Source organism: Necator americanus, chromosome IV (assembly GCF_031761385.1).
Source record: "Necator americanus strain Aroian chromosome IV, whole genome shotgun sequence".
Lineage (NCBI taxonomy): Eukaryota > Metazoa > Nematoda > Chromadorea > Rhabditida > Ancylostomatidae > Necator > Necator americanus.
In genome coordinates this window covers 37,627,205-37,653,371 of record NC_087374.1, presented here as the reverse complement: position 1 = coordinate 37,653,371, position 26,167 = coordinate 37,627,205, and the positions used below count along the sequence as shown (strand labels likewise).

General features: G+C 37.4%; 3 protein-coding genes across 3 annotated transcripts; 1 reads left to right on the top strand and 2 right to left on the bottom strand.

Moving 5' to 3' along the window:
* Nucleotides 1-2,479: 2,479 nt before the first annotated feature.
* RB195_003929 (uncharacterized protein) lies at nucleotides 2,480-14,535 on the bottom strand (the record flags this gene model as incomplete). Its single annotated transcript, XM_064201803.1, has 9 exons — nucleotides 2,480-2,740; nucleotides 4,785-4,913; nucleotides 6,964-7,076; nucleotides 9,416-9,551; nucleotides 10,515-10,646; nucleotides 10,801-10,946; nucleotides 13,992-14,094; nucleotides 14,165-14,233; nucleotides 14,347-14,535. The coding sequence occupies 9 exons, from the start codon at nucleotides 14,533-14,535 to the stop codon at nucleotides 2,480-2,482; spliced, it is 1,278 nt and encodes a 425-aa protein (XP_064057684.1).
* A 3,583-nt stretch (nucleotides 14,536-18,118) lies between these two features.
* On the top strand, nucleotides 18,119-21,289 carry RB195_003928 (uncharacterized protein; the record flags this gene model as incomplete). The annotated part of the gene is made up of 5 exons (XM_013442686.2): nucleotides 18,119-18,156; nucleotides 18,871-18,922; nucleotides 20,045-20,207; nucleotides 20,957-21,084; nucleotides 21,152-21,289. 5 exons carry the CDS (start codon nucleotides 18,119-18,121, stop codon nucleotides 21,287-21,289), a joined length of 519 nt encoding a protein of 172 aa, XP_013298140.2.
* A 3,697-nt stretch (nucleotides 21,290-24,986) lies between these two features.
* RB195_003927 (uncharacterized protein) lies at nucleotides 24,987-26,167 on the bottom strand (the record flags this gene model as incomplete). The annotated part of the gene is made up of 3 exons (XM_064201802.1): nucleotides 24,987-25,124; nucleotides 25,188-25,315; nucleotides 26,005-26,167. The coding sequence occupies 3 exons, from the start codon at nucleotides 26,165-26,167 to the stop codon at nucleotides 24,987-24,989; spliced, it is 429 nt and encodes a 142-aa protein (XP_064057683.1).

Below are 26,167 nucleotides of genomic sequence, written 5' to 3'. Positions count from 1 at the left end.
TTTTATTTAAGTATTTGCTCCCTTAGTCCATACACGATTGTGTGATTGATCTGGGTTTGCAGAAATTTTGTAATACTTCTCGTTTATAGTTTTTTCCTCCTCGCAGGAATAGATGAGTTGAGCGAAAAGTAAAAAAATTCGATCCTTGTGAGCTTACTATCATCATCGAACATTTCATGTCTCTCAGAGATAGCGATTCTAGCAACACTCCTTGCAAGTGTGGGAAATTCGCAAGCACCGTTTTTTTAACGCATTCAATATTTTCTAAACCTTTTCAAATCATTCTTACTGACAGCGGTTCACACTAAACCACCACAGTTCACAGGTGGAGCCCCGTAAGGGTAAGTTGAACGAAATCAAGGAGATCTTGCCACACAATACTAACAAAAAAAAAAAAAAGACGACAGACAATGAAAAAAAGACATCGACAGTTAGAATCAACAACTGGGGAGAGAAAAGCATCCCAACAACATCCTTGGAGAAAATTGATCAGCCGTCAATCGAACATCTGATATCGTCGCCCCGATTGAGTGATTTGGTGGAAGAGAAAAAATTCTATAATGGCCTGATAGTTGCAGAGCGCAAAGGTTCAAGATTCAAGTCCAGAGTCCCTAAAAGTTTGTAAAAACTTCCAGAAATTATCCACTAGAATATGTTCAGAGAGTGAACGAAAAGAAATTCGTGTGGAGTATGATTTATTGAATGTCCTCGGTACAGAATAACAAACAAACAGATTTATTTGGAATAGCAAATGAGTTTAGTTTTAAAAAATTTGAAGTTTTTTTTCTTCTTTTCTTTTTTCATTTCTATTACCACTGTTCATTTAGCAAAGAATATCACATTCTTTTCTAACTGCTGAGATTTTTCCTGCTCTCTTTTCTTTTCTTGAGAGCAAGGCGTTCAATTTGTTATTGATCGAGGATTAGGGGAAGATTTAACAACCCTCCAACGTAGTCTCAGTTGCCAATTGCCTCAAAATAGAGGAAGTCAATCAAGAGAAAGTCAAATTGATGGCCTGTTAATCCTACAGTGATTTATGGTGAGCTATTGATACAACTATTGACGGGTAAGGTAAATAATTATAAAAAAATTAAATATGATCCGAAATAAATATTGATTAGATTGCCTTTAAGTTTATGTAGTGTGATGTGGGGTTTGAAACTTGATGTATAAATTAGGATTTGTTTTACAGCAATACTTTCCACTTCCTTTCTTATGTATATCTGGTGCACTGTATTCCAGGATACCATTTCCGCGATGCCCTGCGCTGAGAAATATCTGATTCAATTATATCTGATAGATATATAACATATCTGTATCTACAAGAAATATGTGACATTCCGTCTTTATGTCATTCCATTAACATATGTATTATCAAAAGGTTTTCGCGAATTTTTCTTCTCATGCACAGTCGTCTCAAAAATCACATCGATCCGGGTGGATTTGCGTATCCGGCTGCGCTCGAAGCGGTGCGGTGGAGCGGTGCGGTGGAGTGTAGCGGTTGAACGGTTGAAATCATCGAGGTGGGACCATCGCGAACCGCAACAACGAATGTTGCTAACGAGCGTTCCCCCTCAATCCGATCCGACCGCTACGTTCCAGCGCATCGCTTCGAGCGCAACCGCATACGCAACTGCACCGAGCTTGATTTCGTTTTGACCACACCATAACAACGTTCGCAATAATCACAATGAAGTCAAATTCATGAGATGTGATTACGGTCACAATAACATACTGACTGGGTGGGTTTATCTCCTTACTGGGCCGGTGAAAAATTTCTGCTTATTTTTCATCGTTTTTTATAATATCGATTATATCCCAAACAAATTGAAAGCGATTTTTTTTGTTTTTTTTTTGGTTTTTGTTCGTTTTTTTTTGGGTTTTGTTGGCTTTTTGTTCTTATTGTGTTATTATTTCTTCCATTTTGGTTCCTAGTACAGTCATAGTGAGAAGTGAGAACATTGTGGGAAGCAGAAACAGTTCATAATGAGGAAACTGGTAATTTCATGAAGTAGTAGTGATTCAGATCAAATATACATGAACAAATCCTCCGTATTTCCTATCTAAAGTATCTTGAAATTCCGTATCAAACTTCTCTTCAAACATTTCTCTGATACTATTTACTATTTGCACAAATGTGTAAAAAAAAGAGCTAGAACTAAAACTCCATAAATCTTTTGATGTTATCGTATAGAATGATAATTTGCCAATTAAAGTAAGAATAGAATTAAAGACTAGATAAATTCAAGTAACAGCTATATAATGTTTCTTCTAAATGTTAAATGTGGTTCGAAACTTTTATAACAGTCTTTCAGATATGAAATTTGGAAAAAGATCTTTATTTTGTGTACACAGCTTATTCCTTGAGACATTGGAATCATATTTTAAAAAAAATCCCATCTTCGGATGTAATAATGTCCGAGTCAAAAAACTTTATTGAGCAATTTATGACAAAATAGCCCATTACATTTATAATCGATCAATGTTTTACAGCTGCAAAACCAATCCGCTTCTTTTCAATGTCATGAATATTGCAATATTCTCGAATAAATGGGTCGCCAAGAATCCATGCTGGTCCAATGAACATGTCCATTTCGAAAAATGCCATAATACATATATCAGCCTGTATTTCAAGTACGAGATTTTTCGCAGTCATAGTGTAGTTTCTGTCGCCAATGGTCACGTCAACGGTCACATTTTTACTGCAGTCGACGACGTAGAGACCTTGAGATGCGACGTACTGTAACATTCAAAGGACATAAGACATATCACTTTTTCTTTTCTGTAAGGTTTCACATTATTTCACATGGATGAAGTTAACTGAGTATTTGTTTGGAGGATGTTGTTTAAAGGAATCACCCCACGAATCTGGCGTGGTATGGATTTTCGTTGGAGTATACCTACATCGGGTCGTAGATTATGAATACAGGGGCGGTTCCGCTCATCGCTCCCTGCACCACTATAAACAGACGGCACCGGAACGCTGTTTCTTACGACGTCCTTTCTGTAACGCGCCACAATTGCTCCCTTCCCCCGCCTGCGATTGGTCGAAAGTCCGTTCGGACGCCCCGATGGGCAATTCATTTCATTCGACGAATCGCAGGCGGGGGCAGGGCGCAAGGGTGGCCCGTTGCAATAGAAGACGTAGTAGAAAATTGCATTCTGAAGCCGTCTGTTTACGGTGATGCAGAGAGAGCGGAACCACCCCGCATTCATATTCTAGGACCCGATATAGGTATACTAAAAATATAGGTATACTAAAATGCACACCGCGCCAGATTCGTGGGGTAATGCCTTTAAAGATAAAAAAGATTGCCGACAGCGCTTTTAATTTTGATTCTCATTGATCATCGAAAAGAACAACGTCATAGCCTGGGCTTGCTTTTTTGTTTATCACGGTCAAAATATGCAAACCTTTAAAAAAAAATGCCCCCTTAATCGTTTATAGTTCGCCTTCGCTAATCTGCTAAATGTCGACGAAAAACTGCAAAAAATTCCACCTCTCGGTCACTTTTAAGCTCTCAATGTGCTCCGCATACAGTTTTGAAGATGATGGATGAGTTATTAGATTTCTCGTCAGTGTTTTCCTTTTTTTTTCTTTTTTTTGTCATCAGAATCGAAAAGGTCCCAGTTCCACATTTCAATGTTGTCTTCGGACTTCTTTTCGTGAATTTTTCTTTTTTTGACGTGTCGCAAGAACGGAACTCGATCAATGTGAAGTACTCCGGATCATCTTCTGTGGATACACATACAGCGATCAACGATCTGGTTGAAAATTTGTTCATCTCTGCAGGACTCTTCCAATTCCATCTTCGAAATTCGACCACTTTCTGGCCATTGCTTGGATGATTCGATGGCCGAATATGACGAAAATAACCAAAATTGGCATTTACGCGCAACATTTTCTCAGCGGCAGTCATTTATTTCACGTTGTGCATTACTTTGAACATCCATACTTTACGGGCCACATTTGTTTTTTTTTCATATTCTTTGCGCTAGGCTCTTTTGTAAAAATCAATTCAACGTGCCCTATATTTACCACGGATGTTCTCCATTTTGGTAGCCTAGTTGTCCACAACTCTGTCCTTCTTTCATTTCCTCTAGTCCTGTACAGGCACGGATAGCCTAATTTGGAGAGAGGTTGCAAGTTAGTTTCCATCCTCCTCTCAGTCATTTGATTGTACTGGAAGTGCCAAAATCCCAGGAAGAAGCTGGTGCAAGCACATCAAAAAATCCACGCTTGGAAGTCGGGCGCTCAGATTCGGCATCCTTCAGTGAATGGGCGAGGTCACTTTTAGTTTTATTTCTGTCTCCATCTAGCACGCAGTGGGTGCGTTCAATTTGTTTTCAACTTCCCCCATTTCTCCCTCTTTCTCCTCTCTCCTCCTACACCCCAGAGTGAGATATTGAAGACATCACCCCACGAATCTGAGGTGGCACGGATTTCGGGTGAATTATTCGTATACAGTTCGTAGATTACAGAGAGAAGGGTGATTCCGTCCATTTCTTCCTAATTGCCGTGAAAAAAGGCCCGGAAAATATGGCTTCGAACGTTCCGGCGCGATATTTTCTACAAGGAGTTCGACTGGAGCGCACCAGCCGTGTGCACGCGCCGTATCTTCCGGGCCGTTTTTTTACGAGAATTAGGAAGGAATGGACTGAATCACCTTCTCTCCATAATCTACTGTGCTGTATACGAATACTCCACCTGAAATCCGTATCACCTCAAATTCATGGGGTGGTGCCTTTAGTCGATTATAACAGTAAACAAGTCGAATAATCACCTGTCCATTATACTGTCTTGCAATACTTCTTAGTATCCCCTTAGGGGCTCCATTTAAGGAGGTACCAGTGTCGGATATTGCTTCCCAACCAGCCGTCGACGAGAAGTTCTTAGACGACACTCCTTTAAGCTGAAATGTGAGAATTTTTGAAAGTGTCAATTTTCCGTTAATATAATATCCACATGATGTTTCTCATAATATATTGTTGAAGAGTAAATCATGAACTTTTTTTTCTTCACAATCATATGCCGAACTAAAAAGCTTTGACAAAATCTCTTCTGAATTTCAAATTTTTCCCCTACAAGACGCTGTGTTTTGTCTTTTCATTTTTTTTCGTTTTTCTACTTTGCTTGTTTTAAAGTAATGTTGATGTCAAGTGGATAAATGGAGTATCTTCTTCGCTATCTACTTTTTGTATTCGAGAGAGGTGTTAATTCTGTCGATGATGCTCGTAGAAATGACTGATGTGCATGAATAACATTGAAAAAGGCATGATTTATCTTTTACAAAATAGGGACAACAAATACCCGAAAAAAAAAACAAAATGAAAAATTGAAAAACTTGTTGAACGATAAGAGCAGATTGTTTGAATTGTTATGAAGAACGCTTGGGTTAGGCCCCTAGAACATACTTTTTAGAGCCACATATTTTTTTAGATTTTTCGTTTACTTTTGTATTTGTTTGTCGTTTATTTTGTTTTTATTTATTAATTGTTTATTTATTTGCTGTGCCATCAAATGATTTCTAGCTAATTTTAATTTATAAAATAGTAACGAAATAATCCATTTATATTTTGAAATTTCTCAAAGTATGATATTTTGGAAGCAGTCACCCATCTGCGCTCGAGGCCTCCTAAGACAAAAATCATTAAACTCGCAGGGTCTCTGTTCGTCTTCCCTTTCCTTGTCTGTTTAAAGACACAGTTGTTTTCTTTCCTTTCCGAAGTATGTGAAATAAAAAAAAAGATGTGAATAAGTAAAAATGCAGTGCAGAAAACCGGGAGGAGAAAGGAACAAATTTTCTTTTTTTTCTGGAAGTACTGAAATAAGCTAAACAAGCGTGTCCCCGCTACGATGACAGTGAATATAAAGTGGATATTTTCATTGTCGCACATACGTTGATAACGAAACGGCAAAGGGTTAATTTGCTTCAAATTTTGCTCTTTGGAAAAATTGAAAAGGACGAGTTCCCTCAAGTGGCTATCCAGAGCGTCTTTGAGGTCAAATTTCCGACTTTCGAAGCGCAAAGAGAAGAAGCGAGCGATAGTTCCAAGGATTGTTCCTCCTCAAAACAAATCTCTGGTTCAGTAGCCTTGTCAAATTAATTAAATGCGGATTTCAAAAGCTGTCTAAGATACTCTGTTTCTTCCACTTGACAATTCAATGAGCAAAAAATACAGTAATTAATGGAATTAAAAAAATAAGAATACCACTAGATTGTAGAACAAAAGAAATCCCTACTTAATGGCGAAAAAACAACTTGGCCATGTTTTTTTTTTATTTCTATGTGTGTTTATAAATGTGAAAGGATGCGCGAACAAGTTGTTTTACAACAGTCTTGTGCTGATCATTGGCACTTTGATTAAGTTGGATTTAGATACAGTAACCTCCTTACTGTTTCGACATACAAATCCTGTAAAAAGATCACTTTGGGCGCATATAAGTTGCTTAGAACATGGCGGCGGAATATCAGGTCTGTTTAATTTGCCATGATCCATTTGCTTACAATAACAGTGATTTTTCACCAGAAAAAAAACCGAAAACGTCAAGAAACTCAAGTCAAAAGATTGCCGGGTAAATGGCTTACTCGAACAATTATTTAAGGAATTTCTTTTAACAATTTCTAAAGAGATCAGTTTCTAGAGTTTGAATGGGTCCCATCCCATGTGCCGAGAGAATTCTAATAGAACCATGTTTGTCAAAAAAAAAAAACGAATTTACAAGATATCAAGAAATCGTTCTTGGTCACTGTTTGATTTTCTTTGGCCGACTAGCTGTATACACTTCATACAATTAGGAATGACGAAGCCATTAGAGGTAAAAATGTTTCTTTATATCGTTTTCCTAGATCCCTCTGGATTAGTCAAATCCCCGTTTCCCAGAAATTTTTGTTTCATTGGTTTTTTCTTCAAGAATTTCCTCTCTTTTCATACAAGATACAACAAAAAGGAGTTACTTACTCTAAACTGCCAGTAAGTTGCTTCGGTTAGCTGTTCATATGTGACCTCATCTTCGCAATGATCGGGATCGAGACCACCCCAGGTGAAAGCACCTCCATAAACACCTTCTTTGTCTGAAAATGATTGTCAGTTACTCTAAAACTAAGCATAGATATGGATTATTTGTTATATTTGCTAGTAAAAACAAAAATTATTGCCAAGCTGTGTCCTCTGACAATTTTAATTTAAAAAGTACAATTCCTTCTCTTTCAACGCTAGGAAATCAAGTGATGGAAAACTTAACCTTGGAAGATATAGCTAACAAAGCAGCATATAATCCGGAGAAAAAAAAAGTGAAGCAACGGGGCAATATAAGGTCGAAATATTATAGTGGTTGTATGTATTTGGTATTGTTAAAAGAAAAAAAAAACAGACAATAGATCAGATGCTTGCTTTTCAAATTATTTCACGCAAAATTACTGCTATCTCAAGTTGCCCAGGTAGGACGGAAGATTTCTTATACGAACGCTGATAGAGGATCTTCTGTTCAAATACAAGTTCAAAACATCTGAATGGATTTATGTACAGTACCACGGATCTCATTTATTTCCGACACTACTATTATTTAGATTTTTATTTTTTGAGACAATAACGTCCTTAAAATAAAAAGGGAGTCTTTCACGTCGTTTTCTTACTACGATTAAGGAGAGATGAGTGGAACCACTATTAATCGCGAAATCTACTACTCCGTACAGAGTTTATCCATTGCAAATCCCTAGCACGTCAGATTCGTATGACCTTTAAAGGCATCACTCCACGAATCTGAGGTTTTGCAGATTTTAGGTGGAGTATTTGTGTACAGGATAGTAGACTATGGAGAGGGGAGTGATTCCGTCCATTTCTTCCTAATTGCCGTAAGAAACAGCCCGGGAGATACGGCTTCGAGCGTTCCGGTGCGCTATTTTCTACAACATGTTCGATTGGAGCGCTCCAGCCTTGTGCACTTCCAGGCCGTTTTTTTACGGCAATTAGGGAGAAATGGACGGAATCACCCCCCCCCCCCCTCTTCATAATCTACGACCCCGATAAGAATACTCCACCTGAAATCCGTACCACCTCGGATTCGTGGGGTGATGCCTTTAAGCGAGCCATGCTAAGCATATTTCGATACCTTTTAAAAAACGCTTCTTTACAAGGGCTTTTTTTTTGTCAGTGTGATTTCGAGTAGTAGCGTTGTTAGTAACAGTAGCGTTTGAAATTCTTTGTTTGGTAAAGTTCCTCCACCTTCCTCAAACGGACCCACACCTGCGACCATATATGTACAATAATATTAGCGCGAACCTCCAGCAACCCCGGCCTCAAGTAACATTGTTTTCTGAACACAGATACTAGAGATGTGTGGACTCAAGTAAGCTTAAAAATACTTAAAAAAGGGTATTACGATTTTGACGTGGTGCAGAAACCACCGCGAAACCCTAGAGTTTTTGTTGTAGATCACTGAAACCAGCGTGATTCCGCTTACCCTAACCTACTTGTCATAAAAAACGGCGTGGAAGTCCCCGATCCTGCCTACGAAATCGACTGCACCTTTGTGCACGCGCCGTGTTCACGAGCGAGCGATCGAAGATTAATGAGGTCTCCTTAGCAGCCCATTCAATAAAATGAATAAGTGGGCTGCTGAGGGATTTTCAAGGGTGCGTGTTCTAACGTACCTCGAAGGAACTGGAGCGGTTCCCACGCCATGTTTTACGACGATTAGGGAAGATAAACGGGACCGCGTTGGTTTTCGTAATCTCCAGCACAAATTCTAGACTTTCACTGTGATTTCGTCAAAATCGTGATGCGCTGCCTTCAGATATCAAGTCAAACGAGATTACCGCTAGATTATCTTACCTAGAAGCTTTCAGATTATTTCAGAAAGTACGAAAGCTCCCTGACAAATGATAAAAATTGTGATTGAACGTGTGTTGCAGAAACCAGCTCTGTTACGGATTTTAGCCGATTGAAAATGATCTGACTTCCAATGTAGCAGTTTGGACCGACGATCCGTTGTCGGATTGGTCATGTTGGAGAAACCAGACTGTGTGTATAGGATATATGAATAGAAATGTATATATTATATTATAATATATATTTATATTCTAAACACAAATTATATATTCTATTATTGTATTACATTATATAATAACAGAATATATAATATAATATGTGTATAGAAGATGTAATATAATATGTGTATAGAATATAATATATGTATGTTGTCTCGCAATGTAATCTGAAATCCCGCGCGCTTGAGGACCATGATTTACTGATTTTCAGTGAGTGTTTCGCGTTTCACTGTGATAGTTACTAAGTAATTTTTGACATTTTAACGTCACAATTTCTATGTAAGGCTGTCTTCAATTTATGAAATAGCACATAGACGCATTCGGTGTGAATAGAGAATTTGGGATGAACGGGAGAAAACTCCTACCTCCGACATTTTCGAAATAGACAGTAAATATTGGTTGATCGAGAAGTCCAAGGTCAATGGCACGAATTATTGGAGGAGCGACGCCTCCTTCTGACAGTTCTTGAAAAGCGAGTCCGAGAATGCCATCAAGGAAAGTCTGGAAGTGAATCCATTGTTCCATTACGAATCATCTATTATCGGACCTTTTGTTCTTGGCCTACAACGCCTTCACTGTCCTAGTCCAACATGATCCTATTTTGAGCCAAAACTCATGTCAAATGGTGGGGTAAAGAGGGTCCTTGCAGATTCTTGGCGACTGCCTCCGAGACATTATGTGTCCAGTGGATATGTCAGGGGATACACGAACACACCCCGACAAAGCCACACTCCACTCGTTTATGGGAATTCTGACCATAACAGCAAAAAGAACTACACAGTTATAAAGAAATATTTAGAGATGAATGGTGGAGGGTTGCAGAAATTACCAATTAAGTTAAAAACAATGTACTTATTGTAGTAATACACTATATTTTGTGTGATGATTCACTAAACGAGAAAAAGAGCGGATTTTTTTCCTGGATATTACCCTGAAGAAGCCTAGAAATCTTACGAAATGATCTACTTTTCTTCCAAGAGATCACAGATACAGAAGCCCCCTTCGTCCGGAAATAATGAGGCTACAGAAAACCTTGAGACTTACAGGATAATAATAAATCTTTCTCTCATACCTCATGTGAGGATGTTTCTCGTGCTCACCTCACATCACAAAATTCCAGTGTTTGTATCTGATTCCCCAAAACAACTTAGTAGCTCGTGGATTACGTCCTAGCTTACGATGCAGCGTATGATTAGCGGAAGGTAAGCAGAGCAGCAGTCAACAGTATTTAGGTACCAACAAAAGTGAGTTTATTTAGGATCCGCATCATCTGCTAATTGTTCTGCCAAGGTATGAGCGGGACATGCGACAAATCCGCCGGGACCCTCTTTAAACGGAAAAAATGTCGAAGTACAATCGTAAACAACAGTTTCTCCTTTGATTCTGAAAAGTCCTGAACTTGTAATTACTACAGGAGATTACGACCTGCTAGTACTGTATCAATAGCTAGGTAGAAATACTCACATTACTGAAAAATTCAGCTATATGCTCTGCTTGTCCGAACCACGTATCATTAATAACGAGCTGATCCTTTCCTTCAGCACCCAAACGGACTGTATCTCTTCCAAAAAATCCCCTCGCATCTCCAGTTCCATACTGTAATTTTTTTTTCAAAAACGTTTCCCTTGAAAGGGAACAATAAAACTAGAAGAAATCAATTTACAATAGTTAGAAATTTATGCTAGTAAAAAAGTTGATGTCAAGTTTTTGATATCAACTTCATCACCTTCAAGGACGCAAGAAAACTAACCGCTATTGCCCATGTTTTGTTTGTTTTAACATAAGTGTTGGAATTCTTTTGATCAAATCGATGTTTATCTTTGCATGCGTTTACTTGCTTGAATTCTCTCGTATGTTCACAGCATTTAGGATCTGGACAGAAGACTTGACAAACCACTGAAAACATTTCCTTTTAATAAACGCTTTCAATTTTCAAAAGTATTAAAATCAAACAGGTTTAGTGAACTGAATTAGGTTTTTTTTCTCCTAATTTCACTTGATGGTGGGTTTTCATAAAATCAAGCTAATGTCAATTAGAATCTTGGACGATTTTAATTGTTTTAAGCATTTCGTTATTGATGCAGCGGTTATGTTCCTATTTGTAAACCTAAGAAGCTTGTCGAAAGCAGCATCTGGCTGACAAATTGGTACCAAACCTGGCTAGAAGAATAAAACCACCTACAACATCTCTAAATTGTATCATCGTCATTCCACCTACATGAAATGCAGCGTACATATAGCTCCTATTATCAGCATATGATTGTGATCATACTGGAGATGACCTGTTGTTAATTTTACTCTTTAGGATTCACGGAATATACTTACTTTATACTCTATAAGGCTCTTTTTTGAGCAACATTTTACGCTCTCCTTCTCTCTTCCCGCTTACAATTTCATTGTTACATCATCTTAATTACATTCGAGGAAATTACATTTATGTCTCGTGTCTTCTCTTTTCGCAGCTGAAGAGAAAACCATCATATTCTTCTTCGGACGACTGTTTAAGGCAGTCTGACTATCGGGTGGACGGTCTTCTTGCATTACGATTAATATTGCATGGTATCCATTCCCCCACGGTTCTGGTCTAGCTATATTCTTCAGCATCCCTGATTTTTGATCGTTGACGTAGGATTGATCTTCGAATCCCCTCTTTGATTTGCCCGGGGCGGAATACTCCTAGCATTACTTTTCTGATTGAACATCCTTTGACGTTAATCGCATTTCCCCTCTGCTTGCTTAGCGTCTAAGTCTCTGAAGCGTAGGTCCACCCTGGAAGAGCGGCGGTGTTGATTAGAAAGGCTCGGCTCTTGTAAGTTCCCCAGCCGTTCGTTTCCTCCTGCCCATCGCGAAGGTCAGTCCGTTCACCATGTTAATTTCTCGACCTAGATAAAAGAAGAAGGAGGACTAGGAGATATCCGTTTCGTTGAACTTGAGTAGGTCTCCCTTTTTACATAAACAACTCCAGGTTCAGCTGAAGATCGATTTCCCTACATTCGTCCCGCCTGACTGATGCGTGGTGTTATCTACGAAACGAAGATGGTGTAACTGTCGGCTTCAATATTTTCTCTCAAGTTGTCCCACTCCAAACCTCACATTACATTCGCGAGAGTGCTGCTGAAAATTTTGGGCGGCATTGCGTCAACCTCTTGAACCTCTCCGTTCACGTCGACTGTGACGTGATAATGGAATTTTGGTCGTGAAGTTGTATGACTCTGATTTATGTGTCGATTAAAGACACCTCCGTCCACCATGGCTTCCATGGTGGACGCTTCCGTTTCAGTTAAATCGATGGCCTCTTTTATGTCCATAAAAATGAGGCACAGCAGGATCTTGTACTCTCGCGATATTACTATGAGTTTTGAAACGGTGTGTGCTTGATAAGTCGTGCTGAATTTTTACCGACACTCTGCTTCCCTGCATGGCACTCCTTCATCTAATGTTCTTTCTGCTCTGTTTAATTAGTAATAAAACACGGCACAGAGTCTTTAGTAATAGATAAACATTACAAGCGTTCTGGATCTTCGTCAGGAATCCATCTATAAATAACAAAAGTGAATGCTTACTTATTGTTATACTAATGGTTTTATGCCGTTCGTAACACTCTGTTGGCTAAGATTATCGCAAATGGAGTTCCTAAACACTGTCCAGACACCAGTACTTAAAGCTACTCCGGTAGTGTGTAAATCTCATTTGCCATGAGTGACAATCTGTAAAAACGCGGTGCTTTATCAGTCCCTGTAGTCGATGAGAGCGGTCAGTTTGTTTTCCTGTTCGGAGATTTTCCGTAGAGTACTAGCAACGATTTCGAAGCTTGGCAAGGAGAAAGGACGAGTTTGATGGGATATTCATCAGAAACGTTGAGCCATTTTCAAACCTTATATGAAGATGAGGTTGTCGAAAAGCCGGGTATGAATAAGGTTCAACCAAAACCTTGTTGCCAAAATAAGAAAACATAAATCCAGTTCACTATGTTGAGATTTCAAGAACACATAGAAGTTGTTGGACGGAATATCGTAAAAAGTAATGTGTTAACATCACCTTTTCACGGCTCTATTAGCACCACTATAAGTTCTTGCGCAAGCAAAATATTGCGGGAAGAGAAAAAACAATAGGATGTTTGGGATGGAATTAGGTGGACACCGAATCAATGATGACGACACTCCGAAAACCTTGGAAATGGAGGAGGATGATCTGATTAAGGTCTACCAAGAGCAGCTCGGTGTATGCCTTTGAATTTATTTCAAATCCTACAACCGATACACCATTCGTATCTCGATTTTCTTATTTGTTCTCATTCCTACTTTGCAATTGTTAACTGACTGTACAGAAGGATCTAATTCCATCCTAAACTTTCGCTGCGTTATCTTCCACTTTCCTTTTTTTGTCCTATTAAACAATTTCGAGTTTTGAATAAGATGCTTTGACTTAAAAACGCATTATTTGATAATATTATGATATTATCGCCTGATGGGGCAATTAGAGTCGTACACTTTTCATCATGTTTAAAGGCATCACCCCAGAAACTTGAGGTGGAGTATTCGTATATGGGATCGCAGATTAAGGAGAAGAGGGTGATTCCGTCCATTTCCTTCTAATTTCCGTAAAAAAAAAACGGCTCGGAAGGTACGGTTTCGAGCGTTCCGGCGCGCTATTTCCTACAACGAGTTCGATTGGAGCGCGCCAGCAGTGTGCACACGCCGCATCTTCCTGGTCATTTTTTACTCTAATTAGCAGGAAATGGACGGAATCACCCACCTCTCCATAATCTACGATCCCGTCTACGATTATTCCACCTGAAATACGTACCACCTCAGATTCGTGGGGTGATGCCTTTAATCATTATGAGCGATCCTTTTTCTTGAATTAACTCATATTTCTGAGATTCTTTTCATCAAAGTTCAATATTTGAAACCAAAACAACTGCAGTAATTTAACACTCACGTCCAGCATCACAGTTTGATACTAGACATCTATCAGGTCTCTTCTCCTTGTAGCATGAATCATCAGGGACCCACAGATTCGAGGAGCCAGTGTCCAAAACCACCTACAAAAATTCACTGGTGTCGAAGTCTTCGTTATTTGATTCATTTTCGTTAGAGATATGTGGATCAAACCAGAAACTTCTGTTGAGGAGTTCCGATAGTAATCTCGCCGAGGTACTCCATGTTAGCATAGCCGAGTACCTAAGTTGATACGTTGAGTAGGTCATTTTCAGTTTTTCGTTTCAGTTTTTTCAGAGTCAGTGGTGGTACGAGAATGAGCGATGGTAGTTACAGGCAGAGGTTAGCAAACTCACATCTTGGATATGAACCTTGCGTTCCTTCAGTAACTGTAGTTGTCTCTTCCTCATTCCTTCCACGTACGTTTCCCAAGTACCGGCTCTCAACATTTTTATCATCGGCGGAGTGATTCTTTTCAATGGGATTTTATATACACCCGCAGCAATGCATCCGATCAGAGCCACCAACACGAGTATCGAACGCATTCTCTCTGAAAACGAGTAATTTTTGACTTTTTCTCATAGCCACAAGAAGAACGAAAATGTAGAAAAATGAATGAAATCATTAGTTTTTACATTCTTCTCTGGAAAATCTGCTACGATCATAAACATAAACATCACGAATCCCTATGTGTACTGGAAAACAATTAAAGGAGCACAGCTACGTAGATACGTGATAAGGTTTATCATTTTCGTTTTAAGGTTCTAAAATCGAAGATCTGGAAGATCTCTAGGATTAATTTATTCAACGACTACGCTGCTAAAAGAATTGTGAGAAAGTCAAGGATTTGCTTTACTATTCTATTTATTATATTTATATCTTACTTTTCTAGAATTGTTTCGTTCTATTTATTATATTTTATATTATATTCATTTATTCTATTCATGTGCTTTCCCTTGACGGTTAAAAAATGAAATAAAAATAGAAAATAAATAAATGTAATTAAAAAATATTAAAAAAATAAATTTAAAAATAATTCTGTGTTTACACTTTTTCCCCCATGTGAATAAATCGGTGAAACGGAAAGTAATAATTTGGCTTTTTTTGTTTCCATGCACAAAGTAGCAATTAATTTCTTTCGAAAACACTAGTACAACCAACAAACAAAATTTTTTATTTTATTATTATTATCATATATTATTTTCATTACAAGAGACATTTATTTTCGTTACAGGACACCGAGCAGAGTAGTCGGAATGTTAACTGCTAGTTATCAACTTATTCACAAGGAGAAAATCTTCTAAAATTTTCAATATTAACCGAAAAAAGAAACGTAGGATGTGGAAGAATGAGACTAGACAATAGACTGAGAACTAATCCTTTTCCATTTGATCTGTCATTTTGTGTAGTTAAGAATTTTATCAGTTGCTTGCTTTATCAGTTTTACTTTGTGTCATTTTTTCAAGCGGACTTTTGCTCACGGTCCACCCTTTTTTTAACGTACAAGACCTGTCAATTATCGCTTTACTTTGGTGTACTCTCATTATCTGCTCTTCTCAAAAATTTAGCAGTCACAAATCGAGAAGTGAATTTGAATGCGATCACGTCGACAAAGTGGAAGTAAACACATCGGGAATCGGATTCGCCGTGGAAAATATCCATGGGATCTCAGCGATATATGTGTCCACTATGGGCATTTTAAAGGAAGTATTAGACGTAACTTCGATTATCCACATATGATCACGACGAATATGTATTTTTCCTTAGCTGCGGGAACATATTCGGTAAGGGAAACAGATTATAAGGATTGTAGTTGACTAGTAGAACACTAATCAATATAAAAATTGCTTAAAGCCAAGGTCACCCCACAAATCTGGGATGGTGCGAGTTTCAGGTATGTTATGCCTACGCAGGGTCGTAGATTATGGAGAGGAGGGTGATTCCGTCCATTTCTTCCTAGTTGCCGTAAAAAGCGGACCGGAAGATAAGGCTTCGAGCACTCCGGGGCGCTGTCTTTACAACGAGTTCGATTGGAGCGGCCAGCCTTGTGCACGCGTCACATCTTCTAGGCCATTTTTTACGGCATTCAGGAAAAAATTGATGGAATCACCCTCCTCTCCATAATCTACTAGGCATAACCCACCTGAAACAGCCACCACGCCAGATTCGTAGTGTTATGCCATTAAGCGATTCTCTTTTGCAGGATGAGAAACCTTTTTATAACCTGACGGCTGTCTGAAGTCTCAAAGGGAAACGTCAAGCATTTAGTAGAAAAAATTTCTGTAATAAACAACAACTATGGTCAGGCAATCTACGACTTAATGAAGCTTAGGTGATGCTTAAACTATGGAGAAGCCCTTAGAAAACATTGTGTGTTCAAAAGAACTACTAGAGAGGTTTTTTTTTGCAATGGTAATGAATTTTAATTTGGTAAGTGCGAGATTTTTTGCATTTTATTACTTCTAATAAGCCTAGGCACAGCCACAAATTTCTGTCCGCTTACCGTATTGCTTTGCTTTTTCTTATTCTTCGTGGATCCGAAGAATCCTTTTCAAAAACGATGAAGAGGAAAACTTCATGTTTTCAGAATCATCTTGTGCCTATGAGGATTTAGAAGAGAAATAAAACTAGGTTGATGGTCTATCACTGCTTTCCAATCCTGCGCTAATTTATGACTTACTGGTTAGAAGTTGAGAAAACAGTAATTTTATTCATTGTCAGCTCATTTAAATATAATTGCTAAATCTGGTCCATAATTTGAAATATAATCCCAGTTTGTCTTATTTTGAACACATTTCTGCTGTGTATTCAATCATTCGGCTGCTTTTTACACAAAAAAAATTATCCGTCAAAGTACGTATTTTGTCTTAATGTTGCTCGATCAACGATGTTGCTATCGTGGAGAATTTCAGGAATTCCCTTATCATAGATTGGCGTTCACAGTAAGTAGTCATGACGCAGTCGAACTCGTACTGAAAAGAATCACGTAAAAAACAACGTAACGACGGGCTTATCCCCTAATTGGCCCAATTTCTTGTTTATTATTTCATCGGTTTTTGTGATATCAGCTAAATCGTAGACAAAGTGACTACGATAATGACAACCATTCTGTTTCGTTGCATTAATGGTCTCTTTGACAGAAAAACCCACTCAGAGTCTTCTTACCTGTGTTTTTTTTTCTCTACCTTAACGGCATAAAAAGTCTCTTATTCATATATTTAACTATTCAGAATTCTTTCCTCCTTTCTATTACATTTTCTTATCAACAATCATATCTATTTTGTTATATGAGCAACAGTTCTTCTGGGATCATGAGAAAAAATAAATCCTTCCGCTGACTGTTTTGATAATTTTTTTTTTGCAAATGATATGGACGCTGAATTGACCACACCCTTTACTAATATAAGCTACGGTACATTACAAGACTGGATTCAAGCAGAATTCCCGTAAGATTCAAAAAAAATTAAAAATTAGTAAATTAGTAAATTAAGATTAAAATTAGTAGGTGCATGGTTGAGAAATAAATCGAGTCATGGTTGTGCCGAACGTCCTCCTTTCTCTGCCTGCGAATCCTCTTTTCTGTGCCTTACCTTAATCGATCCAAAGATGCAACATTCTCATCCTGTTGAACGCTCCTAGCCAACTATATCCTAGCTACTGTACAATCCGGTATTTTCTCAATTTTCTAACGGAACAACAAGATTTCGCTTCGTTAACACAACATCTTAATGATGCAGAGTTCTTTAATGAATTTAATCACAACCGAGAAATAAAAAGTATATAAAATAACTCTATGTTGGATTAAAATGTGTTATTACATTAATAAAAGAGTAAAATGTAAAAACAAAGTTATCTTAGAAAAGCTGTGGTGGAATAAATAGCAATTTAATCTTGTAGATATGAAGAGGAGGTTACACACAAAACGTTCTCACCTGATTCCTAGAAAAATTGCAGCGAAAGAGACCAAATTTCAGTAGCTAGTAATTAAATAACAGCAATAAATTCCATTTTAGTAACAAAATCAAATTTTAAAAAGAGGTGAAGACTATCCAGGCTCCAATGATCGCACCGGACATAGAAGTCCAATGATTTCACGCGGATGTCACAAGTGCATCGATACAGCAGTGGATGGATGCTCGTGGAACTATTGACCTACCCAAGAATCCGTGAGACATCCTTGTAACCTCTGTACTGACATAAACAAAAACGAAAAATTCCTAAGCGTTTCGATAAACCTGAGGAAAGAGAAAAAAAAGAAAAAGAGGAAGCGGCAGTTTAAGAGAATAGGGAGAGATTTTTTTAGTTCAGGGGGAATTCTCCTGGTTATTAATTTTCATATGATGATAAGTTTTAAAAAATGCAAGTGAAAAAGAAATACTCGGGATTTGCTGATGCTGAGCAGATTTTATCTTATTCTTATTTCTTATTTTATTTTATTTTAGAGAAATAAAAAAATAAAGCACGGGCGAGGCTTTATAGAGCTGTGATTGCGACCAAATTGATGAACACCTAGTTCTGATCCTGCTTGTTATCCACGGTTGACTCTCGCAGAAACACCTGAAAAACTATTTCGAGTCTATGCCAAGATTTTTCCGCTTTTTCTGACACAACTAAAAAAACGAAGGAAAAAAAACAAACGAAACTGGTTCGGGGACAAAATAATAAAATTGTAAAAAAAAAACTTCTCTAAAAATCCTATACTGATGCATATGAACTCCTCGTTTCAAATGATCTGCCGAAAAAGTTCTTCTGTTTTCCAACTAAATCTATGAAATCAATTAACATCCATCCTTTAATTGTTTTAATCACGAAATTTTCGACTAAATCCGCACAAATTAGTTCCTATTTCAGGCTCTTCATCGATTTTAGTCGTTTTTCAGAGTTTTCAAATCAATGCCAGCATGGAAACGAACAATACCATCGTCGTTCATTGTTAGTTTGATAAATTCATATACATTAGTATTTTCTAGCTATTTACCCACTGAAAAATCTTTTAACTACAATAGAATTGTAGGTGCGAAGGAAATTTGATTGAATTAGCGCCACTCTTATGTTATTCATGTATTTTCACATAAGTACATGTTGTCAAACTTGTTTTCGATGAAAAGATTCGTGGCAGAATTCGCCAATTTGTTTCTTCAGCCAAAATAATGGGATGTACTTTTCTCAACCCATGTTTTCTACTGTCATTCTCCACCACTGCTGGTCTTACTGCATCATCTGTTAAAATATGCAAAACCCATAAGCTCGCGATTTTTTTTTTGTGAACTTTGGGCGATGATCTACTTTTTAAAGTGTTATATTCTGTTTCTCTGACTCACCATGCCCTTTTTCTTCTGACGTAGAAGAGAATGTGGATTTCGAAAAGAATTAATATGTAAATGATAGCGATCTTTACGAATAATCTGCCCTACGACCCTTTCAATAAAAACACTATGCAAATAAAGTGTGAACGAGGTCCGAACAATCGATATTGAAATGTTCGATCATTCGTTTTTGGTATATAAATATAGGAGAGTGAACGGTATTCCGTCACAGTTCCGTCGTTTCCAGAAATTGTTCGTTTTCAGTACATTAGATCAGGACTGACTATTCTCTTTTTGAAAATATTCTTTTTTTTTCATTTTTAAGAGTAGATTTCGTCTCAAAGATCCAAGAACAAAGATTTATTGTTGCTTAAAGGCATCACCCCACGAATCTGGGGTGGTGCGGATTTTAGGTGGAGAGTTCCCATACGGGGTCACAGATTATGGAGAGGAGGGTGATCCCGTCCATTTATTCCTAATTACCATAAAAAACGGCCTGGAAGATACGGCGCGTGCACAATTCTGGCGCGCTCCAATAGAACTCGTTGCAGAAAACAGCGCGCCGGAACGCTCGAAGCCGTATCTTCCGGTCCGTTTTTTACGGCAACTAGGAAGAAATGGACGGAATCACCCTTCTCTCCATAATCTACGACTCTGTATAGACAAAACCCACCTGAAACCCCACGTCTCCCCAGATTCGTGGAGTGATGCCTTCAACCCTGTATCCTTTTCATCTCACACTTTACAGATGTATTTGCTATCTGTGTTCCTAGTAGCGGCAACCTTGCTACCCTACTCTTTCTGCTTTCTTGGAATAGGTAGAAGACAATCGGTAGCAGCACGAGGTCGTCTTCAATGCAACGGAGTCCCAGCATCAAATGTGAAGGTGAAACTCTACGAAAAGGAGCTACGTAAGTGATTTTCAAGTTGTTATGTACGTGTACACTTCAGCTCATTCTATTCTGATATAATTCACATTTAGACTTATTCCGGTTTAAATAATTTTTTGAAATTCTTCAAACATCTCTACTGGGATCTTAATCAGTCTTGAAACAAAAGAAAAAGCACAAATAAGAACTTTGTTTGAGAGAGTGAAATTACTGAAAAACCAATAGCATATTTTTTTGAAACTAAAATTCTTTGTATAAGATTTTAAAAAGGCACCAAAAAAGTATTTTCGACCAAATACAATTGCAATTTGATCAGCTTGCTGGAAGCTCAAAATTTTTCAAATTTCTTCCAAAACTGTGTATTCTTTGGAAGAACTTCGCATGGAATGCTTTTAATCTTTTTAATCTGATTTAACTCATTATTTGATTAAAAACATGTAAATAAAATAAATAAAAATAAAATAAATAAAATCTCAAACAAAAGGTAAACATCGCACAAGAAATTATCTATATTCTTTAAAAGTCACTTCCTGCGTTCATACTTCGATTAATTACGTGGCTCACGTATATAAAAGCGCATATCAGCCCTAGGAATTGAATAAACCAAACAAGTCTCATTCCTTCGACTAATTAACTATTAACTACTTCAACTTAAACCTCAATAATAACTCTTAGTGTTTTAATAATAATAATAGTATTTAATAATTTAATAGTAATAATAATTTTTCTTCAACTCTTGTACTTTCAAATCTAATCAGTCGATGTTATAGTTTTCGATAAAAAACTAGACGAAGGAAAAACGGATTCATCTGGATCTTTTTATTTATCTGGAAGCAAAACAGAAATCACTAACATCGACCCTAAAGTGAATATTTACCACAAATGTGAATACATAGGGGTGAGTAATTGCAGATTTTGCAGATTTATCCTTTATTTTCTTTGATAATAAGTACTGCACATTTTAGCCTTGCTACAAAAAGATTTCAATCACCATTCCGGATAGTTTCATAACTCGCGGCAATTATCCACAATCCACCTTCGATATCGGCACAATCAATCTTGCCGGTAAATTCAAGGGACAATCAATAGACTGCATAAATTGATTTTCTGAATAAATCGAACATGATATTAATTTATTCCTCTTTCTTTGTGCTTACGCTGTTTCGAAAGGTAGGTGGACAGGAACACAAATAAATCTTTCTTCCCGTTGCGATGAAGATAAATTACTCTGATGAACAATGATTTTTTTCCCGTTCTGTTCTCAATCAACTGATTCATCATTCATAAATAACAAGAATAGGTGAATCTTAGAAATTGAGATTTTGTTACAGCATTCGACAAAAAAAACCTTAAGGATTTTCTAGCATGGATTAATTTCGAGATTCGAACCGTTGAACCCTTCTAAAAGTCATTCTACATCAGCTTTCTGGATTTGGAGGGAGAATTTCGAGTGGAGGACCCTTCGCCTTAAATGATAATCTCACGGGTGAACGTTAACTACTTCTTTCTCTCATCAGGTTCACTACAAATGGCTTTTGTCGTGCAGGATATGTTGCTAGTCACAGCTTTCTTCGTTTGATGTCCAAGATGTCCTTGCTACTTGGCTTGCTACACCATTTCGTTTGGCACCCAACTGTCGAGATCCTAGCCTGGGCGTTTAAAAATGGAGGCCAACGGCCTTCTGGCTTTTCCCTTGTAAGTTTCATGTGTTCGGAGTGTCGGCACAAGAAGACAAAATATATGGGCAGCTCCGCTAGGGTGGCGCAGATGATAAAGTAATCATCGAATGTACCGAGGATAGAACAAAGGGCGGAGTTCCTGAACAAGTGGTTCAGCTTCGGTCATAAAATAAATAGTTAAGGTAGGAGCCAACTTCTGCTCCACTGCCAAACCTCTGTGTTGAGCGAAGTAGTTTCCGTACCACCTGAAGATATTACAGTCGTTTCACGTCTTGAGAAGAACCATTACTTGGATGATTGAGAGTCCGTGTAACTTGTTGGTTCTCATGTTTTCTTTCAGCAGTTCGAACAAAATCTTTATCGTAAAGTCATAAAATGCATTCGTATACAGTACCTCGACGTCGAATGACTCTATAGCACAATCTCTTGTTAGGTGCATAGTGCGCAGAATGTCCGGGTACATACTTCTTCTTTTCCTTCCCTACCGTGACTAGTTCTTTCTGCAAGAATAGAAAAGGAGAAATCACTTATAACACAACAGTGTACCGTGTTGGTCTCAAACAAAGTACAGTTGTCGTTTCGTAAATATTTTTCACAAAACCGCAACGATTCATATTTACACTCTAATTCGTAGTGTTTGAAGAACGGATGTTTCTAGCAGCGTTCAGCAATGGATCATCTACACGTCAGAGATATTCTACAGCAAATGTTAACAATAGATGCAAAAAAAAATGTTCCAGTCTAAAAACTCTGAAACTGCTTCATACATGTAAGATAGAAAATATTTGAAAATTCATTCCATTCGTGACATAAGAGTGAAGGTCTTCTTCTTTATTCTTTTTTCGTTTTTCTTTCATTTTGATTCTAAACTCTCCGACAAATAGCCATTTAGAAATTTTTTTCGGCTGCAGGCGTTAAAGTGAAACTACGAAAACGATATACGTGTGCATGTAGAAATTAGTCTTCTTGCAGTAAATTAAGGAAGTTTCGCTAATAGTGCTATTTTTGAGACATACAGGTTTTTTTCTTCAGAAGATCAAAAATCGGGTTTCGAAAAAGATCCAGACAAGTCGGAAATGCAAAATTTTTCTCTAAAATTTTAAAAATTATAATTCAGGACAACTCATATTCAAATTTTATCGCGAATTAAGGAGAAGCAGGGATTTATTCCCGAGGAAATGTTAATGCTGCTGTTTTTTTCAGTTGTTGATTCTAAAAGGAACGAAAGTAGAACAAATTTAACAGGCTTCTTCATTTTGTATGGAACAGAAAAAGAAATAACGAATATTGATGAGAGCATTAATATCTACCATAAATATAACTATGACGGGACAAGTAATAGTGAATGTGCTCTAGTCGCCTAATTTTATCTTCTAAGGTTTTCTTTTTTTTCAGTTATGTTATAGGAATTTCAGCGTAGCGATTCCGGACGAGTATATCACAGAAGGCAGCTATCCGAGGCACACTTTTGACATAGGAACAATAAACTTGACGGCTCAATTTTTAGGAGAAGAAATAGGTTGTCTGAATTGACTCATTACTGTTATCCTTACATATGCATCCCTCTCCAATAAATAGAATGAAAATATTTCTTTCTCCTTGAGAATGCATTGTTCGACTGTTTTTTTTTTCTCCAAAATCTAGGAAAAATGACTCCAAATGACAGGGAGGATTCTTGAGGGAGTGTTCTAAAGTACACTAGTTGAATATAGATGTGATAAGAAATTTTTGACATATTTTCTAATTTTCTCGGAAGGAATTTGTTCTAGTATTCTAAGGTGTCCTATGCGATATGTGAAGACGAATCAAAAACATAACCATATCATTCCACACTTTTCAATTGTTCCTTTTAAAAGTTCCTTTGACTTTTTCTTTCCTCTTTTTTTACATTCGGGAGGACTTTCTCCTTTTACGAATATCAAATATCCTAAAATGGCCTAAAAATGGATTATTCTCTCGGATTAAAACGTTTTTGAGGGTTATAGTGCAAGTGGTTTATTTGCACAGTGGTCCGTCATTGGTGGATGGGGTCAGGGTGTCAGGAAAAATTGAAAAAATTGTTTGTTTACCAATGGAATGCCTACATAGGCATTAAAAACGAATCCCATGACGTCATTCCTTTTAAGCATCGGTGCTGCGCTTGCAAATGGTGGGTATGGACATTTCTCTAACCTCTTTTTCTCCTACTTTGAAATCAGAACAATAAAAATCCGAGGTTGCCTAAATTCGCTTCGTTCTGTTCCACTTCACCATTTTTTCCTCATACAACTAGCCATTTTGCAAATGGTCTAATTTACTGTTTTATTATCTCATTCGAGCTACTTTGTACAGTGTAGATCCTGACTACAGCGAATTCCTCATCCGGAGTCAATTGATCTGATTTCAAGCTTTTTCCCAGATTTTTGGGTGACAACTATTAGTTCATTGTTGGTCAACAACTTAAAACCTTCAGCTATGAACGTGAGTTTTTGAAAAGAATCTATGTGAGCAGAAACTACATCTAGTGTACATATTTTCCTTTCCTAAAATAAGAATTTTTCTTGCAATGTTAACAAGGTCTTTATAAAGTCGGAAGGTTTCGGAGTTGGATTGCTCTCCTGTTGGTAGAGGAGAATAGTCACTAGTGCAAGATACTCGCTCCAAATCCAGAACGACTAGTATAGAACGACTTCTGCCTTAAATGACCAGTTTCATTCTTGGCTGCGCAATAGTTAAGGCCGTTTATCGATTGCGGCCTCAAACTGTAAGAGTCACCAATTGTTGATATTTTGGAATGATGAATCAGTTCCTGATTAGGAAAACGAAAAAAAAAATCACAAATAGAACGAGCACTACAGAGCTTGACTGCCCATTTCCATTTTTGACCACGAAATAGTTAGGACTTTTTATCGAATGTGGCCGCAAAATCTCAAATTGTAAGAGCCACTAATTGCTGTTATTTCCGAATTATGAATCACATCCTGATTAGAAAAATGAAAAAAAAATCACTATCAGAGTTATTCATGAGCATCTTAACAAAGGAAGAAGGATTTATTCATGTTCCTGTTCACATACCTTTCGAAACATAACGCAAGCGCAGAAACATAAATAAATAAACGTCGTTTTCAATTCATTCAGAAAATCACTTTATGCAGTCCAATGATTCTCCCGCGAATTTAGCGGCAAGATTGATTGTACCGAGATCGAAGGTGCGCTTCGGTGTGCTGCCACGAGTTATGAATTTATCCGGAATTGTGAATGAAAACTTTCTGTAGCAAGGCTGAAATGTGGAAAACTTATCACTTCAGAAAATAGGGAACTAATCTGCAACTGAACTGCTCACCCCTGTGTGGTCACATCTATGGTAAATATTCACTTTAGGGTCGATTTTAGAGATTTCTGTTTTGCTTCCAGATAAATTGAATTCTCCAGATTTATCCGTTTTTACCTCGCCTAGTTTTCTATTCTTGACTAAAACATTGATTAATTATATTTGAAAGTACAAAATTAAGAGTTAAAGAAAAATTATTACTATTATTATTGATATCAAGAGCTATAATTGAAGTTTAAGTTGACGTAGTTAATAGTATAGTTATAATTAGTTAAAGAAAAGAGATTGGTTTGGTTTGGACTGGAACGGGCTCTTATATATCATAACCGTCAGAATAAGTAAAACATATGTATAGATTATAACTTTTAAACAATCAACATTATTTCCAGTACGATGTTTGGGATTTGATCAGATTATAATTCACATCTATCATTGAACAATGTGTGACCATTTAAATCACATTAATAACATTTCATACGAAATTTTTCAAAGGACAGGTTGAGGAAGGATTCAAGAGAAAGACTTTCGCACAAAATATGAAAGAATAGATGTAATTAAGCGTTTGATTTCTTTTTTTAAATCCATCACAAACCAATTTTTCTTAGGAAAATATGTTAGTGCTTTTTTTCTGTGGTCTTCCTTTCTCAAATCAACTTTTTGTTTCGTGCTTTTCCTTTTATTTTGGGACTTTTTAAGATCCTACTAGATCTACTTACGAAGAAGTTAGAAAATAAAATAACAGAAGAAGTCTTGATCCAAAATTGTAATGCATGTTAGAAGAAGATGAGCTTAAGTGGGTCACGTACATAACAACCTGAAATTCACTTACGCATATCTTTATCGTATAGTGCCACCCTCACATCTGACTCTGCCTCTCCGTTGCATTGAAGAGTACCTTTTACGGCCACCGATTGCTTTTTGCCGAATCCAAGCAAGCAGAAAGAGTTCGGCAGCAAGATTGTTGCTACTAGGATCAGAGGCAACAAATGCAT